At 37.9% G+C, this 22,500-nt stretch overlaps 4 protein-coding genes across 8 annotated transcripts in view; 2 read left to right on the forward strand and 2 right to left on the reverse strand.

The window, feature by feature from the left end:
- Nucleotides 1-417, reverse strand: part of LOC138059138 (serine/threonine-protein kinase SMG1-like) — a 65,238-nt gene extending 64,821 nt beyond the window's left edge. Inside the window, exon 1 of the mRNA XM_068904669.1 lies at nucleotides 1-417. This exon is cut by the window's left edge and continues 62 nt beyond it. Within this exon, the coding sequence (XP_068760770.1) occupies nucleotides 1-311 (311 nt within the window). The 5' untranslated portion in view covers nucleotides 312-417.
- A 41-nt stretch (nucleotides 418-458) lies between these two features.
- LOC138059149 (charged multivesicular body protein 6-A-like) lies at nucleotides 459-10,090 on the forward strand. Its single transcript, XM_068904685.1, has 9 exons — nucleotides 459-681; nucleotides 1,493-1,537; nucleotides 1,698-1,762; nucleotides 2,216-2,303; nucleotides 3,621-3,707; nucleotides 5,766-5,831; nucleotides 6,597-6,677; nucleotides 8,480-8,543; nucleotides 8,807-10,090. Exons 1-9 carry the CDS (start codon nucleotides 610-612, stop codon nucleotides 8,866-8,868), a joined length of 630 nt encoding a protein of 209 aa, XP_068760786.1. The 5' UTR covers nucleotides 459-609; the 3' UTR covers nucleotides 8,869-10,090.
- On the reverse strand, nucleotides 9,971-15,039 carry LOC138059148 (probable tRNA(His) guanylyltransferase). Of its 2 annotated transcripts, XM_068904683.1 has the most exons (7): nucleotides 14,857-15,039; nucleotides 14,551-14,682; nucleotides 13,735-13,779; nucleotides 13,268-13,437; nucleotides 12,267-12,355; nucleotides 11,644-11,751; nucleotides 9,971-10,707 (listed from the first exon to the last, which is right to left on the reverse strand). In XM_068904683.1, exons 1-7 carry the CDS (start codon nucleotides 14,958-14,960, stop codon nucleotides 10,579-10,581), a joined length of 777 nt encoding a protein of 258 aa, XP_068760784.1. In that variant the 5' UTR covers nucleotides 14,961-15,039; the 3' UTR covers nucleotides 9,971-10,578. The 2 variants fall into 2 exon arrangements, with proteins under 2 accessions (XP_068760784.1, XP_068760785.1); XM_068904684.1 differs by lacking the exon at nucleotides 13,735-13,779 and having other exon boundaries at nucleotides 14,857-15,038.
- A 51-nt stretch (nucleotides 15,040-15,090) lies between these two features.
- LOC138059146 (protein Njmu-R1-like) overlaps nucleotides 15,091-22,500 on the forward strand; it is a 12,885-nt gene continuing 5,475 nt past the window's right edge. For all 4 annotated transcript variants that reach the window (XM_068904679.1, XM_068904678.1, XM_068904680.1 and 1 more), the window contains exons 1-11: nucleotides 15,091-15,212; nucleotides 15,275-15,421; nucleotides 16,809-17,021; nucleotides 17,696-17,776; nucleotides 18,155-18,215; nucleotides 19,497-19,553; nucleotides 19,688-19,750; nucleotides 20,402-20,466; nucleotides 20,698-20,755; nucleotides 21,445-21,535; nucleotides 21,776-21,876. In XM_068904679.1, the coding sequence (XP_068760780.1) occupies nucleotides 15,109-15,212; nucleotides 15,275-15,421; nucleotides 16,809-17,021; nucleotides 17,696-17,776; nucleotides 18,155-18,215; nucleotides 19,497-19,553; nucleotides 19,688-19,750; nucleotides 20,402-20,466; nucleotides 20,698-20,755; nucleotides 21,445-21,535; nucleotides 21,776-21,876 (1,041 nt within the window). In that variant the 5' untranslated portion in view covers nucleotides 15,091-15,108. The remainder of the gene's footprint in view (nucleotides 15,213-15,274; nucleotides 15,422-16,808; nucleotides 17,022-17,695; nucleotides 17,777-18,154; nucleotides 18,216-19,496; nucleotides 19,554-19,687; nucleotides 19,751-20,401; nucleotides 20,467-20,697; nucleotides 20,756-21,444; nucleotides 21,536-21,775; nucleotides 21,877-22,500) is intronic.

The raw sequence follows: 22,500 nt of genomic DNA on the forward strand, positions 1-22,500 counted from the left end.
GTTTCTCTCGTGCGAGAAGGTTGTTTGTCCGACTCCGAGCGCTGCTTCGCTTTCTCTTTATCAAAGCCGTTAGCTTTCCCGCTTTCTCTCTCTGGTGCATCTCTCCTATTCTCATCGTTTCTTCGCCTGCCTCGCTCGTCTTTTTTTTCTGGACGGCGTCTGCTGTTCCGCCCATTTCGCTGTTCTCGATCTCTTTCACTTTGTGTACTTGTACTGCTACTGACCGAATCTGCAGAGTGGTCTCGGCCTCTGTTTCGCTGAGAACGATCTCTGCGTATTTGCCTACCACGACCCTGAGGTCTCCCACTCATACCATCTCATTCTGCCATGAAAACTTCTCCACTTAAACAAGAAATTCACGTTCAAAAAATTCTCCGAACTCACACAGCGCAAAGCGCCATTGCAGACAGAAAACCTCGTTTTCAAGATTTTCAGCTGGTCTGCCTCGTATTGGTGTTACTTTCAGCTGTAAAATTAATTCAAGATGGCTGCTTTTCCTTACTTCCTTTTTGAAATACAACTTCTTTCGTAATGTGTTTATAATATTGCAGGGGATTCACAAAAAATTAAGCTTTGGGGCTCAGCACACCTGATCCGCACTTGGACATTATGGGCTCTCTTTTTAGCAGGAAGAAAGAACCAGAAAGGCCTAAAATAACTGAACAAGACAAAGCAGTTTTGGTATGATTTTTTAAAATTACGTTACTAATCAGTAGAAAAGTTAGCCGAGCACTAAATAGGGAGACTTCAAGTCAAATCTAATATATGCACATTAGATCGCTGATAACACGGGATCGGAGAAGAACTAGATAACCAGCTCACTCAGGTACATCATACAAAACACGGGTCACAGATCACAAGTCACAGGACATTGTTTTACCAATACAGAAAGAGTCCTAAACATTCATTAAAGCTAACCTTAAGCCTAATTAGAAGAAAACCTTAGAAGACGCATCCTAAACATTCATAATAGCTAACCTTAAGCCTAAAAACTTTTCTTTAGGCCTAATTAGGCCAAAGGTTAGCTGTTATGAATGTTTTAGGATACTTTTCTTCTAAGCTAATTCCATGTCATGCAATCGTGGCCGGGTATTCTGAAGTTTAGCCATAAATGGTTTGGGTTGTTTCTGTAAAACAATGACCTGTGACTCGTGACCTGCAGTGACCTGTGTTTAATTTTGTACCTGCCTGGATACACTGCACTATGTGCAAAATCGCCACTGCCTATATCTGTGCAGTACTTAGAGTGTGTTAGGAAATAAGAAATTTCTTTGTCATGTAAACGACTGGAATTCACTGAGTGTACTTTTGTGAATGTGTGTTTGTAATTATGTTAATTGTTCCAGGATTCAAAAATGACCAAGAAAGTCTGAAAAGCCAAGTTTCTCCAAAAGGAGGGAAACAAAACTGGCCAGTGAGGTGCATGGTTCAAATCAAAATACTTTTCATCATATACTCATCTTTTAAACAATCTTTGCTATGTTATCTTTAGGCCTTGAAACAGCAGAGGGATAAACTGAAACAGTACCAGAAAAAGGTAGGGAATTTAAAAACAAAAGTGTGAATCTGTTGTAATGAGAGTTCAAGTCTCAAGTCTAATGGTGTTTCTTCCTTTCACATGTGTGCATAGGTGGAATGATTTTGTGGTACCATCTTCTGTGATAAAATTAAGTTTTGATTATTTTTCTTTGCCTCAGATACAGCTTAATCTTGAAAAGGAGCGACAGTTGGCAAAAAAGCTGTTGCAGGAGGGAAAGAAAAAGTGAGATACAGAATTCCAGCTGTGGTTCATTCAAACCTGTTGTTTATGCATACTATAAAATATGTAGTTATCACCTGAAATAATTTTTATTTTTATGAGGACAAAACATTTTTAGTCCTGGGAAAAGAAATCTTGCTTCATAATCATGGTCGCAATCTCCACCAAGGAGGACAAGTGGGTATCGTGACTCATGTCGGGAGGGGATGGTTGTAATGGAGTAAGCATCCTGCTGTCAGAGGAGAGTGTCATTACTTTGATTTGCATCATTGTACTAAAGGCAAAAGATTCTGTGACACTGTACAACTTGACAGAAGCAATGCATGCTGCATTGTAGCACAAATTATCACATGAACGTAGTAGTAGTGTCAGCTATTGTGGTTTTTCATTTGTTTTGCGTAAACCGTGGAATCATTTTTTAGCAGAAGATAAATATATTTCTTTTACATCCACTAGTAAAGCAAAATTACTGCTCAAGAAGAAAAGATACCAAGAACAGACCCTGGAAAGAACAGATAACCAGTTGGAAAACCTAGAAAAAATGGTTTGTATTTATTAGGACTTAAATTTATGAAATAATTCATAGACTTTTCTCAGACAATAAAATTTACTTATTAGCAAGGCCAAGTAGATATACATACTTCAGTTATTTTAATGTAATGTTTAAAAACGAGCAGCAATGTTTTATCAGGGTTTGAAAACACGTGGCGTAGCCAAGTGTTTTTAGACCCGATAAAACACATGCTGCGAGTTTTTTGAACGGCTTAAAAAACATTCCACAACGAGTGCCTCTGGACTCAAACCAATGGTTCAAATTGTTAGAGGTGAATACTAGCATACAAGAAAAACAAGCTATGCCTTATTAGTATTCTTTATATAAAGAATACTAACGAGGAGTGTTTTAAAACTTTATAAAGATACATGTAAGTCATACATAGTCATCATCATCACATGATTCTCAACATCCTCGTCAGCGTTTGACAATACTGCACTATTGACTCTATTATATGCATAGTGGATTGCAACTTTTATAAGTATGAGAGCTGCGCAGAAACATTTTCTTATCCTGAAATCAGGATTGAGGTGATAATTGAATTAGAGCTCATTGACAAATAAACTGTTATTATTATAATTAGAATTTAAGTGGCAGCACTACAAATAATTATGTACAATAAACTGTTAGCCAAAAGGCCATCCCCTCTTTTTTTCTCATTTACTGTTGTCCAACCGACCCAAGTTTTGGCATTTTCAAAAAAAAAAGTGATAACATAGTTAAACCATTTTTCACTTTAACCCTTTCAGCCCCGAGGGTGCCAAATGGCACTTATAGATTTTACTCTGTCTAACGCCAGACGATTTTACTCGTCAATGGGGAACCCCTCGGGGCTTAAAGGGTTAAGCTAACAGCATCAAAAAACTATGTCCCCGTTTAAACAGTTCTTTGAATCTGAAAAATGAGCATTGTAACAACATAGAAAAAACAGGAACAAGAACAGGAACATTTTTACAGAATATTGTGCATTTTGTTCATCCAAATATGTTAATATTAACTTTTGTCATCATCCTTATTGCCAACTTAGACAATGACATCCACCGACTTTTCCGCCATATTGATTTTGGGTTCATGTTGTTGTTGTTTCTAGGCTCCAAAGCAATGATGCTGGAGTACCAGGCATCCTTTTCCGAGACTTCTCCATCTTGTGATTTTTTTTTTGTTTAATTTGTTTTTTTGTAATCCAACCGACGGACCCAATATCGGGAAACGCATTTGACGGTAAACGAAAAAAAAAGGGATGGCCGTAGTACACATGCTTTAAAAAATGTCCCATTACATACAACTATATCGCTTTTGCTACAACAGGTTCAAGATGTAGAATTTGCCCAAATCCAACTTAAAGTTGCTGATGGACTTAAACAAGGAAACGAAGCATTGAAAAAAATGCATGAGGTAAATAGTCCATTACTGGTGTCTATTGATTTTTCATGACCAGCTCATATGAAGTACCTGTTGAAATTTCATTGCCCATTACAAGAAGTACTGATTGAATTTTGTGACTGTCTTACGTGATTGAATAATAAGTTCCTGTTGGGTACCTCATGTAAGACAGAAAAAATTGCAATGTGTACTTCATGTAAGGAAGTCATTATCTGCAATGCACTTTTCACAAAAGGTCATCACTCAAGTAAGCCGCAAGTAATTTAAAAGACTGGACATCTCCATTATAATGGTTCCCTATGTAGTAATAGAGAGTGGCATGGAGTTATTGTAATGAAGAAAGTCAACAGTCATTGTTAAACAATTATTGGATGAGGTTCAGCTGAGGCAGATAACACAGACACGAGGTTTTGATAATTCATGATATCATGCGAAAACCGAATTCAATAATTGTTTTATTATACATTTTTCACATAATTCATCCTCAGAAACAGAAGCAAAGTGTTCAGCCATTTTGTTTCTGAGGAGAACACTCCAAGGGGCTTAGTAACCAGGCAGACGTTGAACTTCACATGATAAATGTAATATCTGCAGCAGATATTACATTTATCATGTCAAGTTCTCAAGCTATTGTGAATTGATTGAATGCTCTCGACCAATCAGATTTTTCATAGTGAGTCTGATGTATAATAAATTGTTTTAGCAGAGCAGCTCCATGGGTAAGAGAATATGTTAACCCATCTGAGCGAGAAAATTTGGTTTTGGTTACTGTACGGCCATACGGCCATACGTACACCCACCTCTCCATGTATGCCAATGTGACCAATATCACGTGACTATATCACAGGCTTAAGTTTAGAGCTCATCAAGGTCAGCTTTTTTATTTTTTTTAAGTTTACTGCTGACAAGGTACTGGGTTTCGATTGGATCACAGGCTCAAGCCAGGTTAAATTATTGTAAGAATATTAATTAATAGCCCGGGAATTTCACTTTTAGGTTTGGTGAAATCTTTATATTACTCTTTTATCAAGATGTATAACATGATATTGTTCTTACACGCGCATTAACTCTACTGGGTGTCATCTGTTTAAAATAGATTGCAAGTTCCTTGGAAGAATTTCATTTCTGCAAAACAAAGACCCCACTCAGCCACTCTTTCCTTTGTAGTTTGTCTTAGTAGGTTTTTAAATAGGTGTTAAGCTGTGGGTCTTAGGTCTGAGGTTTTCATTTTGTAGGCACCCTCAAGTTAATGAGAAACTTAGCATGCAGGTCCCAGGTTGACAAAAATAATAAATTTTACCATTGTAGCAAACAATATGCGGCCTAATCAAGAGTACATCCATGGATTTATGGAAATTAGCAAAAAATAGGTGTTAAGAGCAGTGTCCATTGTCAAGAAACTCTAAGTCTAGATGTAAAAGATATAATTAGGGGCTTGCTCAGCAAATCTGCACACTACTGCCATGCATCTGCAACTTGTCAAGATCTTCTAGAGGATGGTAGGCAAGATTCTGCTAAGTGTGAGCCCCTTTAAACGTTTTACGAGCTATAGCATGCTAAGCTGATTGAGCTGATTTCATCTATTGTCTTCATTAGGGGAGACCACTTGGGGAGGGGCCACACAATTACCAATTTCAGCAGGATGGGAAGGAACAGAGTGTTACATTATACAGATCCACTCTGATAGGCCTGAGCACAAAAGCAAAACTTAGTCTTTCAGGAATACCTTCAGGGCCTGGGCTGTTTTAGTTTTAATCTTAGGTAGTGTGATGTAAGCCTTAATATGAATCCCTTTTACAGGGGTTTCATTAAGTTTTAAAGTAGAAGGGACCTTGTGATAGAGTATAAGCGGGTACCCCTATGTATAGTCTGGCTTTTGATCTTCAGACCTCCTTTGAGCAAAGGGGGGTATTGTACTCAGCGTAGACAGGTGCTACAAAAATTTAGTACCCGGTTCCTGGCTTCTAATAAAACTCCTGCTTTTATGGAGAACAAGAGAGATTAGACAACATCACCACTGTTAAGGAGTGTGTATGTATACGTAATGATTTGCATTTGTATTTTCTTTAGATAATGTCAATTGAGGATGTAGAAAAGATAATGGATGAGACAAAAGAAGGCATTGAGTACCAAAGGGTGGGTTTATAAAGCATGCTTCAGTCATCAGTCAAAGATCATCTCAAAGAGAAAAGAGAAAATGACAATTTTTTCTGTCACTATAATATTAATATTATATTCCCATCCATGGTCCCTTTTGTTGATGGCACTTTCCACCTTTGAGTTTAACATACGAGGACTGGGTGAGTTGGCAACTTCATACACATCAAATATACACAAGCTTAGTCAGGTCATTTATTACTGTTAATGATCCATCAACAGCAATAAGCGTATGTGGCACAGAAAGGTCAGGTCATCAAAAGAGGGCCTGTATGTGGTATGCTTCATTGTTTTAAGGGTGTGTGAACAAGAACCTTGAAAAGCACTAACATACATTTCGCTAGCAACCACAACCTGACTTCTGCTTGTTCAGTCACCTTTACCAATTGCGCAAATAGTCAATCTGATTAAAGGTTGTGTCTCGGTCAACCCTCAGCACCTTTTGCTAGACTGGTGGCCAACATTTGACCAATATGTGACAGGTAGGCCTGTTGGAAAATAGTAAATGTCATTCATTAACATTCAGTCATGGACAGGAAACAGCTTCGTCGTGTGGACTACTCCTTGGCAATCCAGCATCTCACATGTTCCATGTAGGGGGTAGTCAGGTTGGCTTAGTGGTTATCAACCTCTGGTGTCCTTCCCCTTTATTGAACTGGATGAATAAAGTTGCTGTTATTATTGTAGCTTCCTGGAGGCTCATTTTTTTTAAGAAATTAGTTTAAGTATTGTTGTTTTCAACAGGAAATTGATGAACTTTTGAGTGGAAGTTTGACCCAGGAAGATGAAGATGCTGTGTTAGAAGAGCTGGAAGAAATGACTAAGGTTGCTCTCTCTTTCTACAAAGCAATCATTAAACATGAATACACACTATCCAATGCTCTGCCTTTGTTTGAAGCCAACCAAGGGTAACTGATAATCCAAGATAGCAATCAACAGGCATAGCAAAACTGACACAGAGTGAAAGAGTGAATGAGTGAGTGAATGAGTGAGTGAGGCTCCAGCAGTTGGCTAAGTAGCCTGACTTCTGGCTGTCAGACACAATAGCCCTTTTCACGGTTAGTTTTCCTCATTTGCATTACAATGTAATCTGGCATGTATGAGAGGCAATTTCAGGCTATTTTGTTGTTTTAACCCGAAATTGCCTCGCACCCACGTTAGATTACATTGTAATGGAAATGAGAAAAACTACCTGTGAAAAGGGCTATTGTGGTCTCATTCACACAGAAGTCCTTCAAGCTAATCCTGCCAAGCCGACCACATGCTGGAAAGGTCAGACCACAACACGGGAACTCTGTGCCCTACTCTTTTCAAATAGTGTGTGGTATCTCCGACTTATTGTCCTTATCCGAGAAGACTTGAAAGTCTAATCATGTGGAGATTTAGTTTCAAAGGCAGCACTTTCTCCTCAGTTATTTAAAGACCCTGAGTGTTGGTCCGGCCAGAGTTGAACTCACGATCTCCCCCATGACAGCCCAGTGCTCAACCAACTGAGCCTCCAGTGCACGGATAGAACCTCATAAAACAGATTTTAATGGCAATAGAAGTATTAAAGACAAAGAACATCTTTATAAAATAGAATTTCCATTTTCACTTCTTTGCATTTCTAGCAAACTGCAAACTTCCCTTGACTTGTGGCAGTATTATTCCTGCCTACATACATGTAAAATTCGGGAGATTATTATTAGGGATGACAAATGGTAAAATCCAAGACTCGCCAAGACACTGAGACCCTTATTTGCGAATCTGAGATAGAGACCAAAACATGCAAGACTTGAAACTGAAATAAATGCAATGTGAACGAGACTTTGACACTCTTTCCAAAGGCTGTCGAGATTTCGAGATCAGATGAAAAGTTTCCCTGAGGGTAAGATTTTGGAGGTGCCATTCGCCATGGTGACCCCTATTATTTGTCTTTGGAGACATTACACTGAGTCTGCCATGCTGACGAGAATGGGTCAGATGAAACAAAGTTAGCACAAAGGGGGTGGAAATTTTCCCCAGCTTCTTGGAGCATGACTGCCAGTTACTTTCCAAATGGTACCACTACCCAGCTGCTTGCTCCTTCACCACTCTGTTTCTCCCTTACTAGTTTCATTTACACAGCAACTCAAAATCCAAGATTGAAGCCTGCAGCACACCAGCAAGGACAGTACTGTGCCCTGATCCAATAATCTTCTTTCTTGAGATACTCCAAATGCTTACATTTAATCTGTCTTCAGCTTGATCTGCTGTCAGACAAACAACATTTTATAAAATACTACGGATGTGACAGACGTTTTTATTGATCAAATGATTACAGAGCCCTGTGAGCATCCACTGACACAAATGTCTTTGTCTGTAATTTTCTTTGAGGAAACAGTTGCTTAAAGTGCTTTTTTTGTTTTCATTAACTCATCGTCTTCTTCTCGCTTGTTATACAAACAACATACATCTACACATTTTATACCCCACTCAATATATTTGCCCCAATTTGACAAAATAATAATCTTCACAGTGTGAATTGGTTTAAGTGAGAATCATTTGATATAGTGGAGTGGATGGCTTTGAAGACGAATCGATATACATATGATACATTATTAGTTCTTATGATTCTCATGTATTATTATTATTTTTTTTTTTGGTAGTCTATAGCAGAAGATGACCAAGAATTTCCAACAGAATTACCAGAAGTACCCACAAATGAACCTGGTAGGCACACAATTTTAAGACTACAGAGCAATCCATTGTTCACTTAATTTAGCAACAAGTGTGCAGCAGAGCATAGGAAGTGCAACTGTGCAGCATTTTCTCATTCCAAACCTTAAATACTATACAACCTTACTTACAAAGTGCGATAATGAAAAAAAGTAGCAAAGCTGTCACATTCCAACAAATTCCTTGTTTGTGTTTTTGTTACTGTCTTGATTACACATTTACCTCAAGCCTAATGCTATAAAATTTCTGCAAAACAGGGGAGAAGAGGGCACCGAAAGCAAAAGAAACAAGGAGAGAAGCAGAGATGGTGCAAGCTTGAGTGTTACACTGAATTAAGCAGTCAGAAAATTAAGTTTGTTCACTGCCATCAGAAATTATGTTTATTAATTCGGAATTCAGAACTCTGGGCACATCCAAAGAGCAAAAGTCATTGGATTGCTACAACAGTAAAAAAAGTTCTTTATAGACTCCAAGATACTATCATAACGGGAATGAATAATGTACATCAGTAACACAGGTCAATTAAATTACAAACAAAAGTTGGTAATATTGCATGTGATTGAAGCCTAAATGCTAAAGGATTCACAAGGTTTTTGACTCACATTGTAGTTGAAAGTATTTCATTATAATGGAGTCAGTGGTGTCACAACCAAGCAATATGTAAAACGTTTTTTTTTTGCCAGTTTCTCTGTCAGACAAAAAGGAAGTTGCTTTGCATTTCTGACACAATAATTTGTCCGTTGAAGGAAAATGTGATCCTTTTCTTATTTCAATTGTATGACTTTGTATGATTAGTGTTCTATATTTTTGAAAAGCCATTTCATTAAGGAACCATTTGCTGCCCGGGGGGGGGTACTGCCATATATGGGCTATATAGGTATGTGCCGCTGTGAAGGTTATGGTTTTCAAGCAGTTTACTCTAGTATAGGGTATATAAATCAGAGTCTTTGGGTCTAGAATAGGGTATCATTTTTCACGAAACTGACCAGTCGCTTGAAGATTTTATCAAGACTAAGGAAACCAGAAATTCCCGCTCAAAAATATTAAAAAGTCGAGTCGGCAAAGTTTAAATTTGCGCAAGTCAGCCTCAACAGTGTCGATAAATGGCTATCATGAGAAACTTCTGGATATTATTAACTCTCAAGTATCGGTATTTAGACGGAAATCGGTGGGAGTTTACTCTAGTATAGGGTAGCAAATTCAGCTGAACTAGCTCTGGTATAGGCTAAGGGTTCCAGGGTCCCAGCGGCACATCCCCACCCAGAAATTCCTAAAGTACCCCCCCCCCCCCCCCCGGGATTTGCTGCCCCTCTGGTTTGACATTAGAGTGGTTAGGTATATTCAGATCTGATGGGGAAAGGGGTTGGCAAGATTGCCTCTCATCTAAACAGATCTCAAGAGAGTGGAAATAAAGCTGAAAATAATGTCATTATTATTTTAATATTGTATATCACTATAATAGATTTACATCAGTACTGATTTTGTGTTAGTTGTTCAAAATTTGTTTGAAACAAAAAAACATTGCAAGCAGTGAAGAGTTTGGTGAGCTTTCTTCTTTTTCATTACAGCGCGTCCACATGTAAATTATGCATAAGTTTTGTTGATGAAACACAAAATTGAAACACCCTGGTTATTTCATTGTTTTGTTTCACAAGAAATAAATTGCACATCACAACAATATCAGTCAATCACTGCAAATTAATTCTATTTTGGAGAAGAAAACTTATGGAAGGTTATGTCAGTGCAGCTTTCACCTTCATATTTAGATACTATCCTGTATCAGAATATTACATGGACATCAACGGACTGTTTATGAAGGGAATATCATTGTAAAAAAGCAATACACAAGTTGTGTCGACTGATAATTCTCATAGAATTCAAATGTTGACCTTGAAGATGTTCTCAGCAACGCAGGTTCAATATTGTGTATTGAGGTCTGTAGGGAGCTCTAATGGTACTAGCAAAAGGTCATTTATTTTCAAACTCTCTGCTATTGGTTTCCTCCAACATGCATTTCCCCAAATGCATGTTAACTGTCAAGAATATCTCCATGTTCATTCCAAAACATGTCGCCTATAATGTCGGTGTGGTGTACTGCAACTTGTCTCCTGGCTTTTTGAACATTGTCAGCTTGACCAGACTCACTTGTGTCACTGATCTATAAAGATAGGAATGAAGTAGTAACAGTATTTACGGATGGTGCCCACTGTTGTTATTGCGCATACGTTCTGCACATCTCAAGGTACTCAGGTTCCTATCAGTGATGCTTACTAATACACTGATATTTTTGCGTGGTTTGAAACTATCAGGAGAAACTAGATCTTAGTAAGTACTTGGTATCCAAAAAGAAAATTGGGGGTAACCATGCATTCTTGACAGATAATCAAGCTTCAATTTGAGAAAGAATGCCATACATTGCTTTGTATTTTAAAGCTTTTTGAAAATATTATTCATCAATTATCTTTTAAAAATGCCTGGTTACCCCCAATTTGCTTTTTGGATTTCAATAACGCTTGTTAAGATCTACATTTCCCACATGATCATAAACCAGGGCAAAAATACTTTTGAATTAGTAGGCACCGTCCTAAAGAATTTTTCAACAAGAAGGATAAAGAAACCTAACCATCAGTGAAGGTTGATGTGCTGATTCATATGAAAACTAAATTTTGAGTCACACTAAACCACCCTAAAACGTTTTTTGTAAAGGAGAACACTTATTGGGCATCCTAAAATGGTGTGTTTGGGGAAATCAGAATTTGCACATTTTTTCATTAAATTCCTTTCTTTTGATCCACACTGGGTTCTTTATTAATAAATGAATTATATACGTTGTTGTCAATTGTTGTATTATGCAACATTTCGAAAAATAATTTCAACAAGGGACTTTAGAACCATTTTCCACAAGAATGGACAACATTAAGTTCCTTTTTAAATGGCTACTGGATTTATAACAATGTCTAAATTTCAGTTCAGACAGTTTTGCCAAAATTCTGTGAGACCCAAAATCCTAAGCTTTGATCACAGGATTTCCTTTCTCAGTAGTATCAGTCATACAGCGCTGAGTGTAAGCTACCACAACACATTCTTTTCTTACCTTCTCCCAGATGAGTACGGATCCTTTGCGATACATTTGAGGAAGGTTGTTGTAATTTATGTTAAATTCAGAGAAGAGTATCTCATTCTTGTCACCAGACACTGTCCCCTAAAAAATACAGATGTCATTGACAGGATACATAATAACAACAGAAGGATCCAGGGAAGGAAGGGTTCAATCTTGACAAAACAATTCACAGTATTGTATGAAAGGGTGCATCTGACACAAACAATTTCCATTTTCACATCTTTCCATTTCTAGCAGACTGCAAACTTCCCTTGACTTGTGGCAATATTATTCTTGCCTACATACATGTAATTAAGAACCGGCAACATGATTACTTGTCTTTGGGTATATTACACTGAGTCAACAAAGCTGAAGGGAATGGGTCAGATCAAACAAAGTTAGCACAAAGGGGATGGGAATTTCCCCATGACTGTCAGTTACTTTCATAATGGACCCACTCCCTCCCAGCTGCTTTGCCCCTTCACCACTTCGTTCCTCCACTACTAATTTCATTTACACAGCAACTCAAAATCCAAGATTAACACGGTGCAGCACAACAGCAAGGGCATTGTGCCCTGATCCAATAATCTTCTTTCTGAGTTATTCCTAATGCTTACATTTAATCTGTCTTCAGCTTGACCTGCTGTCAGGCCACCTTGCTGTACCAAGCACCAAAAGCATGTGTTGTAAAGATTGTTAATATGACCTGAAAAATAAATTTGATCTCTAAAATGGCTTCTATTAAGATGCAAGTCGACCTGAACAGTGTTGATAAAACATGGTGAAATACTTAACTAATTGAAGGATAGTGCGACCAAGTGACTGATCAAAAATAATAATTAATATTTATCCATCAATTTCTTGATTCTCCAGGCACTTTTCAAATGTTGACTTGTGTTTTTGGCTATACTTGTTATACAAGAGAATTGTTTTACACCTGAAGGACGAACCTCAGAAGTGCCATTTCTTGTACAATTACTCTCTTCTCCAGAACTCAGAGAGGGAGAGAGATGTGAATGTAAACAAATTTGTAACACTGAGCGCTTGCTTGAAATTCAAAAATTGTTTCTAGTCAACACAATGGCAGAAATGTCAACTACTGGAGATCTAAATCTAGCGATTTTTTCTTTGCATCAAGCCTCCCTGTCATCAACCCACCCCCCAACCCAGAAATTCTACCATACCAGAACTTGGGTAGAGTCTGCTTACGAGCCAAGTGGCCCATTAGGCCGGAGCTTATCCCGGTTTCTGTAGCATGAAGTGACTACACTGTAGGAGTATTTCTACTCCCCCCTTGATGAGATGCTTAAGTCCAACGCAGGGCTTGACACCCCCTAAATAACCTCCCCCCCCCCCCCCCCACCTCCCCACTTCAACAAAAAATTTGGATTTGGGTCAACCCAGTATAAAATTGCAAGAAAAACTGGGACACTCCCAGATAATCTGGGAGAGTTGACATGATTATATGCAATTGAGTGATAAGCATGTATTTGAATGAAAACACTTTGTTATATGAATAACAATGGCAACAAAATAATCTATCAATATCAATTTTTGGTAAGAATCTTGCAATGCTATGTCATGGCTAAATTCAATAACATTGGCTACATTTACTCACAATCTGCTTGTCTCCAGCTCAAGTAGTCTCTCAAATTTTTCTCTGCGGGATACAAAACAACTCGCCCATCAAACATGGGTGGATAAAGAAGTTCTTGAGACATGAAGAAGTGGCTCCAGTAAAATACGTAAGACGATGAGAACAATGACACCAAATTAGTCACTAACTTGCTGGAAAAAATGTACAAAGAATGAAAAGCTCAGAGGTTAATCTTCTAAACATTTTTTTTTAGCAAGGGTTGTCAAGGCAACTTACATTTTGGTTCATGTAAATGTGGTGTTTTTGACTGATGTTGATCTTTCATGAAATCACCATGCAAACATCATGATTTGTTTACGGTGCACTGCTTTGACAATACCGTATATTGTAACACCTTCAAAAATCATGACGGAAATACTTGAATGCCATAATGATATGCCAGTTTTCAAAACGAAAGCATTTTTGTTTCTAAGGGTTACTAAACCTACCTTGCTCTTCTATTAAATTGCGATGTGCTTCTTTTAAAAACTAAACTAAAAGACAAAATGTATCATGTTGGGTTTCTCTTGTTAATACATTTATTTGTCTCCTTACCCATTTAATCCTTCCCTCTAATACCCCCACACAAAAACTGGCATGAGCTTCCCTCCAGAAATAATGCATTTCATGGGACCAGTGAAATCACAGGGTTTTCAAATGAGAGTAATAACATTCCCAAGCATTATACCATTTTCATATCTTTAAAATCCCTTTATAATCCCTTTTGTTATTACCACTGACAAGTCACCAATGAGTTTACCCCATGTGCATTGCAATGACTTGTTTGCTCACATAACCAGTTGCTAAAAGAGTTACGAAGCTGTAGCGGCAGCAGTATCTGCAGCCACAGCCCTAACCGTAGCTGCCCACATAGTAGTAGTAGTAGTAGTAGCTGTAGCAGTAGCAGTAGCAGTAGCAGTAGCAGTAGCAGTAGCAGTAGCAGTAGCAGTAGCAGTAGCAGTAGCAGTAGCCGTAGCCGTAGTAGTAGTAGTAGTAGTAGTAGTAGTAGTAGTAGTAGTAGTAGTAGTAGTAGCAGTAGTAGCAGTAGTAGTTTGTTCTTTGTTTTCTAGTTTTTTCCTTCTTTTCTCAGTTGCGAACTAACCCAAATATTGCAAACAGTGCAAATACTACTAGTGAAAGTACTGCATTAAACAGTGTCTGTAGTTTAATGTAAATAGCGTACAAAAACAACTGATAATTAGTTTTGAAAAACTGTGCATATACACAATGGAATAGTATTTCAAGTATTCATCAAGTTACAGCACCTGAATTCATCACTTTGTCCATAAGCAATCACTACATCAGTAAATTCCTTCATCACGGTTTCTGCACATTTATTCATGAGCAGCAAGGCTCTTTGGTCATTTGGTTTCTCAAAATTATGCGCATCTGAGAATCTGAGAAAGACAGAGAGCTAGAGACCATTCCTTTTCTAAATTCAGGTACACAGCGTAAAGTTTCCTAGGCTCAAAGCCTGAAATCGAATATAATGAAATACTACAAGAAGGAATTTATTAATTTTAAATGCATGCGTACTTGCTTGGTTTCCAAAATTTTACATGAAAGTTTACCTATGAAAGTTTCTTCCATCGATCCGAATGACGATCCAACAATTTAGAAGGCAGTGGTCATTTTGTTCAAACTTCCTAACATATTCATACTTGCTTTTCGCCATTTATCAGGGAATATTTTGTTGGAAAGTTTAGAAAATTTACTTTTCGCGCATGGCCGCCATTTTTTATAATCTTAGTGCCCAAGCCTAATTGAGGCTTGGCTAGGGAAGAACGTCATGCTGGCCCCCATATAGGGCCCTTATTTTTAACATGGTGGACGTCGAACAACAACAACAGTCAAGTGCTGACAAACCAAGATCGTCAACAAATGATGATTTCCATGGATTTGCGCTTTACAAGTTTAAAGCACGCAGGTATATTACGGTTTTATCTTAAGATATGTTTTGGTTTATGTTTAATGTTTCGGTTTTTGTAGGCCTAATAATGGAGACACGCAAAAGAAACAAAACGACGATGAAAAAGTTGACGGTGGAGTGTCAAGTAAGGGTGCATCAGAGGAGACGGGTGAGGACTCTGTGGCGGATTTTCTGCGGAAAGAGGCAACAACTAATAACGATTTCAGGTAAAATGTACATGTTTCATTACTTCCCTACTATCGATCTTTGAGATACCCGTATCACCATCAGATCCTTGATTTTGTTTGCCAACGTGAGCCAACGTTGATATGCAGTGGCATGCTTGTTCGTTAATACCCAAAAAATGGATAAAAAAGTCACACACATGAATATCTACTCAAAAACGTTAACACCTTCCCTCCCTGCAAGTGTGTGTGTGTGTGTGCATTGCTAGAAGGCAGGTCCAGTCCTATATATAGCTGTAGCACGCCTCTTAAAATTACTATAGTCTTTGACTGAGTCCAACATCCCTATTCAATCCATCACCCTGGGTGTCTCTTGCCTTCGATTCTCCCTTAGTAGATCACCATATTTTAATGTGTGCCCCAGCCATCTCCTCTGTCTATTCCTAAGAGTACTTATTACTCAAATATTTTACCCTGACAATTCCAGATGACTGTAGTTTTCCCTTTAGGAGTCAAAGGGTAATAACTACTTGTTGTGCTATTAATTTTGAAGACGTGACATGGCCCAGTTGTTGGGACACTGGATTTGCATGTTTTCAAGATGGGTTTACCATTAAAAAAAAAGGAAAGGAAAGGAACTTTATTTTAAATGAAGTGTCTAATCTTCTAGCGCTGTAGAGCACTAATCAGGGACACTGTAAATTGAAATTAACAAGTTAACGTAAATCAAGTCAAATGTTGGTTTTTCAGGAGAGGAGAAACCGGAGTACCCGGAGAAAACCCTCTCGGTGCAGAGTAGAGAACCAACAAACTCAACCCACATATATATGACACCGAGTATGGAAATCGAACTCGGGCCACATTGGCGGGAGGCAAGTACTCTCACCACTGCGCCAAATCTCATTTTGACTAGTGGCTGAATTTGTCTTCAGAATTCCTGAAGTTAACTCTACGATAATTTGTATTCAGCCATTTCGTTTGCTCCTGTCAGTTGGGCCTTTTAATCATCGTTTGTTTGGATTGTTACTCTGTTATATCTGGATGGCTTTTTATCTAGCTTGTCAGCAAACTGCAATTCCACTGTTGACAAAGGGTCTACAATAAATTATCTCATTGTTAAATTTCAATTATTGTTCTGGTGATTTCATTCAGTTAAGGATGGTAGCAGTACTAATTTAAAGGTATTTTTGTGCGGTTTATTGATATGCCAAAACCCGAGTGTCTCGAGATGCATAGAACATAATGTGCAATAACAATAGTTGGCATTGTCCTAAATTATGTCCAGCAATATTCCTGTTTTAAAGCAACTGTTTTATGTTTTTTTCTAACTCCTTTTTCCCATTTTCTCTTTATGTGCTTTACCTGGAAATACTCTTGAAAAAAAGGCCTGCTAGTCACAAATCAAAGAAAGAATGTTTTGTCATTGTAGCCTGTCCCTTTTGAGTACAAATTTATCTGGAGAGCAAGAAACAGAACTGAGGACATTCATGGCTAAGCGACTCACCAGAGGACCGTTGTATAGCGGCAGCGGACATATCAGCACCCTAGAGGAATTTTTTCCTGATCAATCAGCAATTTGTTATTACTGTTTACTTAGAGGTGGAAAAGAGACTGGCGAAGAAGACAACAAAAGTCAACAAATGTAAGGTTTGATTGATTGCTGGTCACATTACATTAAAAAAATATGCCTTGTGCATGATTGACATCATCTGCAGGGAATGACTCAATTTTTCTCAAAACTCAAATTTAAATAGGCTGAGTTTGCGCTGGCTCTTTACCCTGCTCCAGGGATGTTAATAAGGGCCGGTGCATGGCCGGGCAAAACCACTGGCTAGTAAGCCTTCTTCAGCCAGCTCCTTTTTCATCATAATTTTTACCACCAGTCAAGAAACTCAAAGAAACTTAAAACATTCTTCTCCCTGTTTTGAATGGAATTGACGGTATACTCTTCAAACATTAAATCATGACAAAACTACTCACGCTTGGTTGTTCCTGTGAATAGTTCCCATTCTTGCAATTAATCTGATGAAACAACATGACGTCCGAGAAAGAACGTTTTTCCGTCCTTAGTCAAGTTTCGTGGCCATCCACTTTTGATTATAAGCCTTCTACTTTCAAATAATATTGACAGCCCTGCTGCTCAAAGAGTTTTTCTCTTCCTCCTCCTCCTCACTGTATCAAAATTGTTTTGATTTTGAATCCACATTCATTAACTATCTCACATTTGATTCTAAAAGTCACTACTCTACAGATTGCATTTGATCAGTTATTGCATCAGTCACTACAATCAGGTGTCTGTGATTTTGTGAATTACAGGGACTCTCTTGAATATGGAAGCTACCTTTCTAAGGATTATGTGATTTGTCTTGTTTCTGGTGGAAAAAGTGGACTCGACTTGTATCCTTTGATTTACATACATGTATATGTTCAGTCATTTTTCTGGAACATGGTTCTCTCTTTCTTCATACTTATAGACCATGTAGTGTCACCTGTAAGAACTTATTGCAAGTATAAATTTTATAACTGTTTTAAATAACATGAATATTTATGAGGTGGATTGAAGAAACTAATAATATTGAGAGACTGCTTTCAGTTTTGTATTGATGGGTTTTTTTTTTTCGTACGTTTGCTCAGACCCTGTAATTGTAAAAGTTCAACTCTGTGGACGGATTTCATTAGCCTGCTTCGCAGCCTAAAAATGGCTGCGAAGGAGGCTAGGATTCCATATGTCTATCATATTCTTGTTCTAATAAAAATCCATAACAACAAAGCTAGATTTCAGAAGGAATTAGATGAGTACAGTAAAGGACTTCTACCAAGCATTGACAGATATTGTGTAAGTTCCAGTGACTCACAGAACTGATGCAGTCGACTCCTCATAACTCAAACCTTCAAGGGAAATTCAGAAAGGTTCGAGTTAAATGTACCCAAAACCAACTAAACCTGAACTGGAGTGACACGTTTTGTGTAATGCAAAAAAAGGACAAAGATTACAGGGTTGCATCAAAATAAATTAAATGTTTTTACTGTGTTTTGAACTGCAGTACACTGTTTGTTTTGATTTATCACATACTGACAGATGTGGTTGGGGTTATGGAGGGTAAAAAATTATACTGCATGTTTGTTTTGATTTGTCACACACTGACAGACATGGTTGAGGTTATGGAGGAAAAAAGTTACAGAGAATGACCTGAAGGGAAACGAAAAAATAGCTTCGAGTTAACAGGAGGGTCGAGTTATCGAGGGTGCAAGTTTCCGAGGGTAAAATTACTGTAGATTTGTGACGGAAATCCAAGGGAAATCAATATTGGTTCAAGTTAACGCGAGGTTCGAGTTAGCAAGAGTTCAAGTTCTCGGGAGTCGACTGTATTTTTTGCAAACATGAGAAAGATTGCCTTTTACCCCTTGAAGACAAGAGGCTGGCCACAGTCCAAGACTACCCTATTTCAGTAGCTTCCACCATAATTACAGCAGGGGTGGGTGCCACTCCATCCACATGCATGCACAACTAATGTCCCTTGTAATACTGATACTCCTTTTACTTATCTCAAATGAATGGAAGGCTGATTGAACTTTGGAGTGCATTTGCTGGGATTCAAACCCAGAGCAGTGGGATGCAGTCTGTAGTCACTCCTGCAATTCTCTCAATCCCGGCTCCGTGAATATCGAGATTCGACAACAGTTTCACGTATACAGGTTCTACTGGTTTCTCTGCCTTTATTCCGATCTCACAAGTTGTTGTTGTAGTTGTAGATTCGCTGCAACAGATACGAGTGTATCTTATGAAAGCTGTCAAAAATAGGTCTCAAAAACGACGAGTGCGAAAATTCTACAAAACTTACATATGTTGACGAGTCCGGGTAGAAGTCAATCAAAAACGACATAGTCCATATTTTTTGTTCGATGCAAAGAATATTCAAACATTTTCAAAACTAAACATGTCCGACTCTTCGAGCACATGGCATATGACCCAGAAGTATCATGGGAGATGACGTGTACTCGAGTTCCGGTTCAGAAAGCAGTTCCGGTGACAACACAGTCCATGAGCACTTAATCCACTATATTGTGCTCATTATTGAAGAATTTTGCTTAACTTTCCATTTTATTTTTGTTCAAGGAATCACAAGATGTGCAAGAAAGCTTCAAGCATCTTGAAGAATGGTATGATGAAAATGTAAGCACTTTTACATTTTAAATGAGCAATATTCAGTTTCTATACCATTATAATAATAATTATTATTATATATACCAGTAACCACATAATTTTATTATATGCAGTGAATAATGCATCTATTTATGTCTTTATAGGTAAAATTTGTATGTCGATGCACAAGCATGCTAAAGGAAGATCTGGCCAGCATAATACAATTGGTGAGACCAATTGCAACAGTTTTTATACCAAAACTAATTCAGATTTGCCACATTAAAAAGATAGAGCACAAGAAAACAAAACAGCAACAGGTTTCTAACAGATTAGGAAATGTTCAACTTCATCGTGTATCAATATATTGAGAATTCTTAAAGTTATCATACTACAAAAAAGAGTGATCTAGTAATAATGCACTACAGGACCAGATAATCCATGAAAGAATAATGAACCTTGTGCTTGCTTATCTTGCCCTAACTTTACAACATACCTCTCCGCTTAAGACACAGAAGTTGGAAAACTAATGTTTGCCATTATGACTTCATGTCAAGCCGCAGGGCGTGGCCTATGCAAGTACCCATCAGGAACCTGTTTTTTTTCTTGGTCTCCACCCATAGCTCCGAAAAAACAGAGCAAGGACAAGGTGCTTGAAGCATAGGAAGCACTTCTAATATTATTGTTAGTAATATTATTGGTTAAATAAATAATATTATTGAAATAATTTTGGAAAGTTTGTAGTTGTCATGAAACCAAAGCTATCCCTAACCATATTTCAAAAAGCTTTGCCCAGATAGCTATAAACTACCCTAGCTGGGATTTTATCGGTGGCAGCCTTGTTGTTCACTCAGATCATTGTATTGTATCTTACTTCACAGGGTCTGTTAGGTGGAAAGTTACAAGTAGATAATGAAGATACAAGGATGCAAAAGGATTTTAAAATGTTAGTAGTAGACTTAATATAGAATGTAATATTAGTGTTTAGTATAAATACACAGGTGATAATCACCTTGATGGACAAAATGGCTGCCTGTAGTTGTTTTGCCACTGTAAGTGAAGATGATTTTGCGTTGAAATGTTTTTTGAAATAATCACCTGTGTATTTATACTAAAACAATTATGAATAATAACACTTTTTTGTATAAATAGGAAATACCCCCTCTGATAATTTCAGGTTTGTTGATGCTTGTAGCACTGCAAATGTATTGGACAGCCTAAATGGCACAAAAAAGGTAGGAGCTAAATCTCATGTCCTTTTTCCTTTGTCTTGGTGCTTCAATTCATTCCTGTTCAATTTTCTTCTGGAATACCGGTATGAGATGGGAAGGACACCAGATTTGCATGGAAACAATTCAAGTTCAAATTGTGCCAAAACTTCCCAGTAGAGTTGTCATTTGTGGTCTTGGATTTGCATCCAAACTCCATTCTGTGTCCCCTATACATTTAATACTATAAATGAAACTCTGTAAAATATTGTTGTTTACCTGAGTTTGGAGAAAAATGTAATTCCAACAGATCGATTATTCTGTTTGGTAAGCAAAATGAGGTGATGTGACTTAGTGTGAAGGATTTATTTGCTTGCGATTGTCTTGTGTTTTGTCACCCCATGGCTTCCTGAGATACCCAAGTCCAAAAAGGAAAAAAAGAAGCCAACAAATCTACAAATTTAGACAGTTTATAGCATCAAAGTACCAGACACGAAATGGTAAACAACCAGACAAATCGTAGGGCCTCCTACCTCAAACAAAAACCCTGCGCATATCCTAGGGATATAACTTGCAAATATTTTTGCAAAAGAAAACATGCTATTTTTTCTGCTTGGAGTTGGACAATTTTCTCAATGTTCATTGTAATCCTCTTTTGTTCTAATTTAATCTTCACTCCATACACTTCTATTTAAAAGTTTTCTTTCTGTTTCTAGGACACAGAAGATTTAGCCGAGTGCTTCGCAATTATACCCATGGAAATCGTTTTAAAAACCGATGGCATAGTGTGCAGTCTCAGTAATAAAGGTATTAAATAGGGCATTCAAATTGTTTTAAAAAACGGATACTGCCAGACTTAAAATACTGAGTTACAATACAATACCATACTTTATTTACCCACGCTACATCTAGGAGTGATAAAAACTTGTTAAAACATGTGTGTGAAAATAAAATATATACGAAAAAACGAAACGACAAGTTAGAAATTCTATTGCTGCTCTGTGAGATACCATACCCCTCTGACCCTCTCTTGCCTTTATCTTTCAGTCACAACCCGTTTTTGTCGAGAATGGACCAAAACTATGATGAGTGGTGAAGTGGACAATCCCGTGTTTCTTCGTCAGGTCATTGAGAACTACAAACTTAGGGTAGGAAAGGAAAGGAACTTTATTTAAGTGTCTAGTCGTTTTAGCGCTGGAGCGTTAATTGGGTACACTGTAAACTAATAATAATAATAATTGACCTCTTTAGCTTGTATGTTTTGTTTTCCCATTTCAGAGCACGTGATGTTACTCTAGGGAACAGTTTCTTTCAAATGTCGTCTTATGCACGTGCATATCTATGCATCAATGATAAAAAAACAAAAGGAAAATTCCCTTGGGGACATCGCATGGTCTGAAATGGGAAAACAAAACGTACAAGCTAAAGAGACCGTCAATTGTCGCCGCTAATCGCTGTCGCAAGTACAGCAACGACGCAGCTCAACAAGGTCGAACCGAAAGCATACAATGGCGCCTCTGGCAGCCGCTATACGGTTCATGTGTGACCTTGGAGCACAGCTTACAGCCAGCTTGAATCAGCTTTATGTTGGTTTTTGCTGAGGGGAGAAAACCATGGAACCCGGAGGGAACCCCTCAAAGCAGAGAAGAGAACCAACACTAACTCAACCCACTTATATGGCGTCGGGTCCTGGAATCGAACCTAGGCCACATTGCTGGCAGGCGAGTGCTCTCACCACTGCACCATCCCTTAATTTGGTGGTGTGCTTTTTA

Source organism: Montipora capricornis, chromosome 8 (assembly GCF_036669925.1).
Source record: "Montipora capricornis isolate CH-2021 chromosome 8, ASM3666992v2, whole genome shotgun sequence".
NCBI classification, from domain to species: Eukaryota; Metazoa; Cnidaria; class Anthozoa; order Scleractinia; family Acroporidae; genus Montipora; species Montipora capricornis.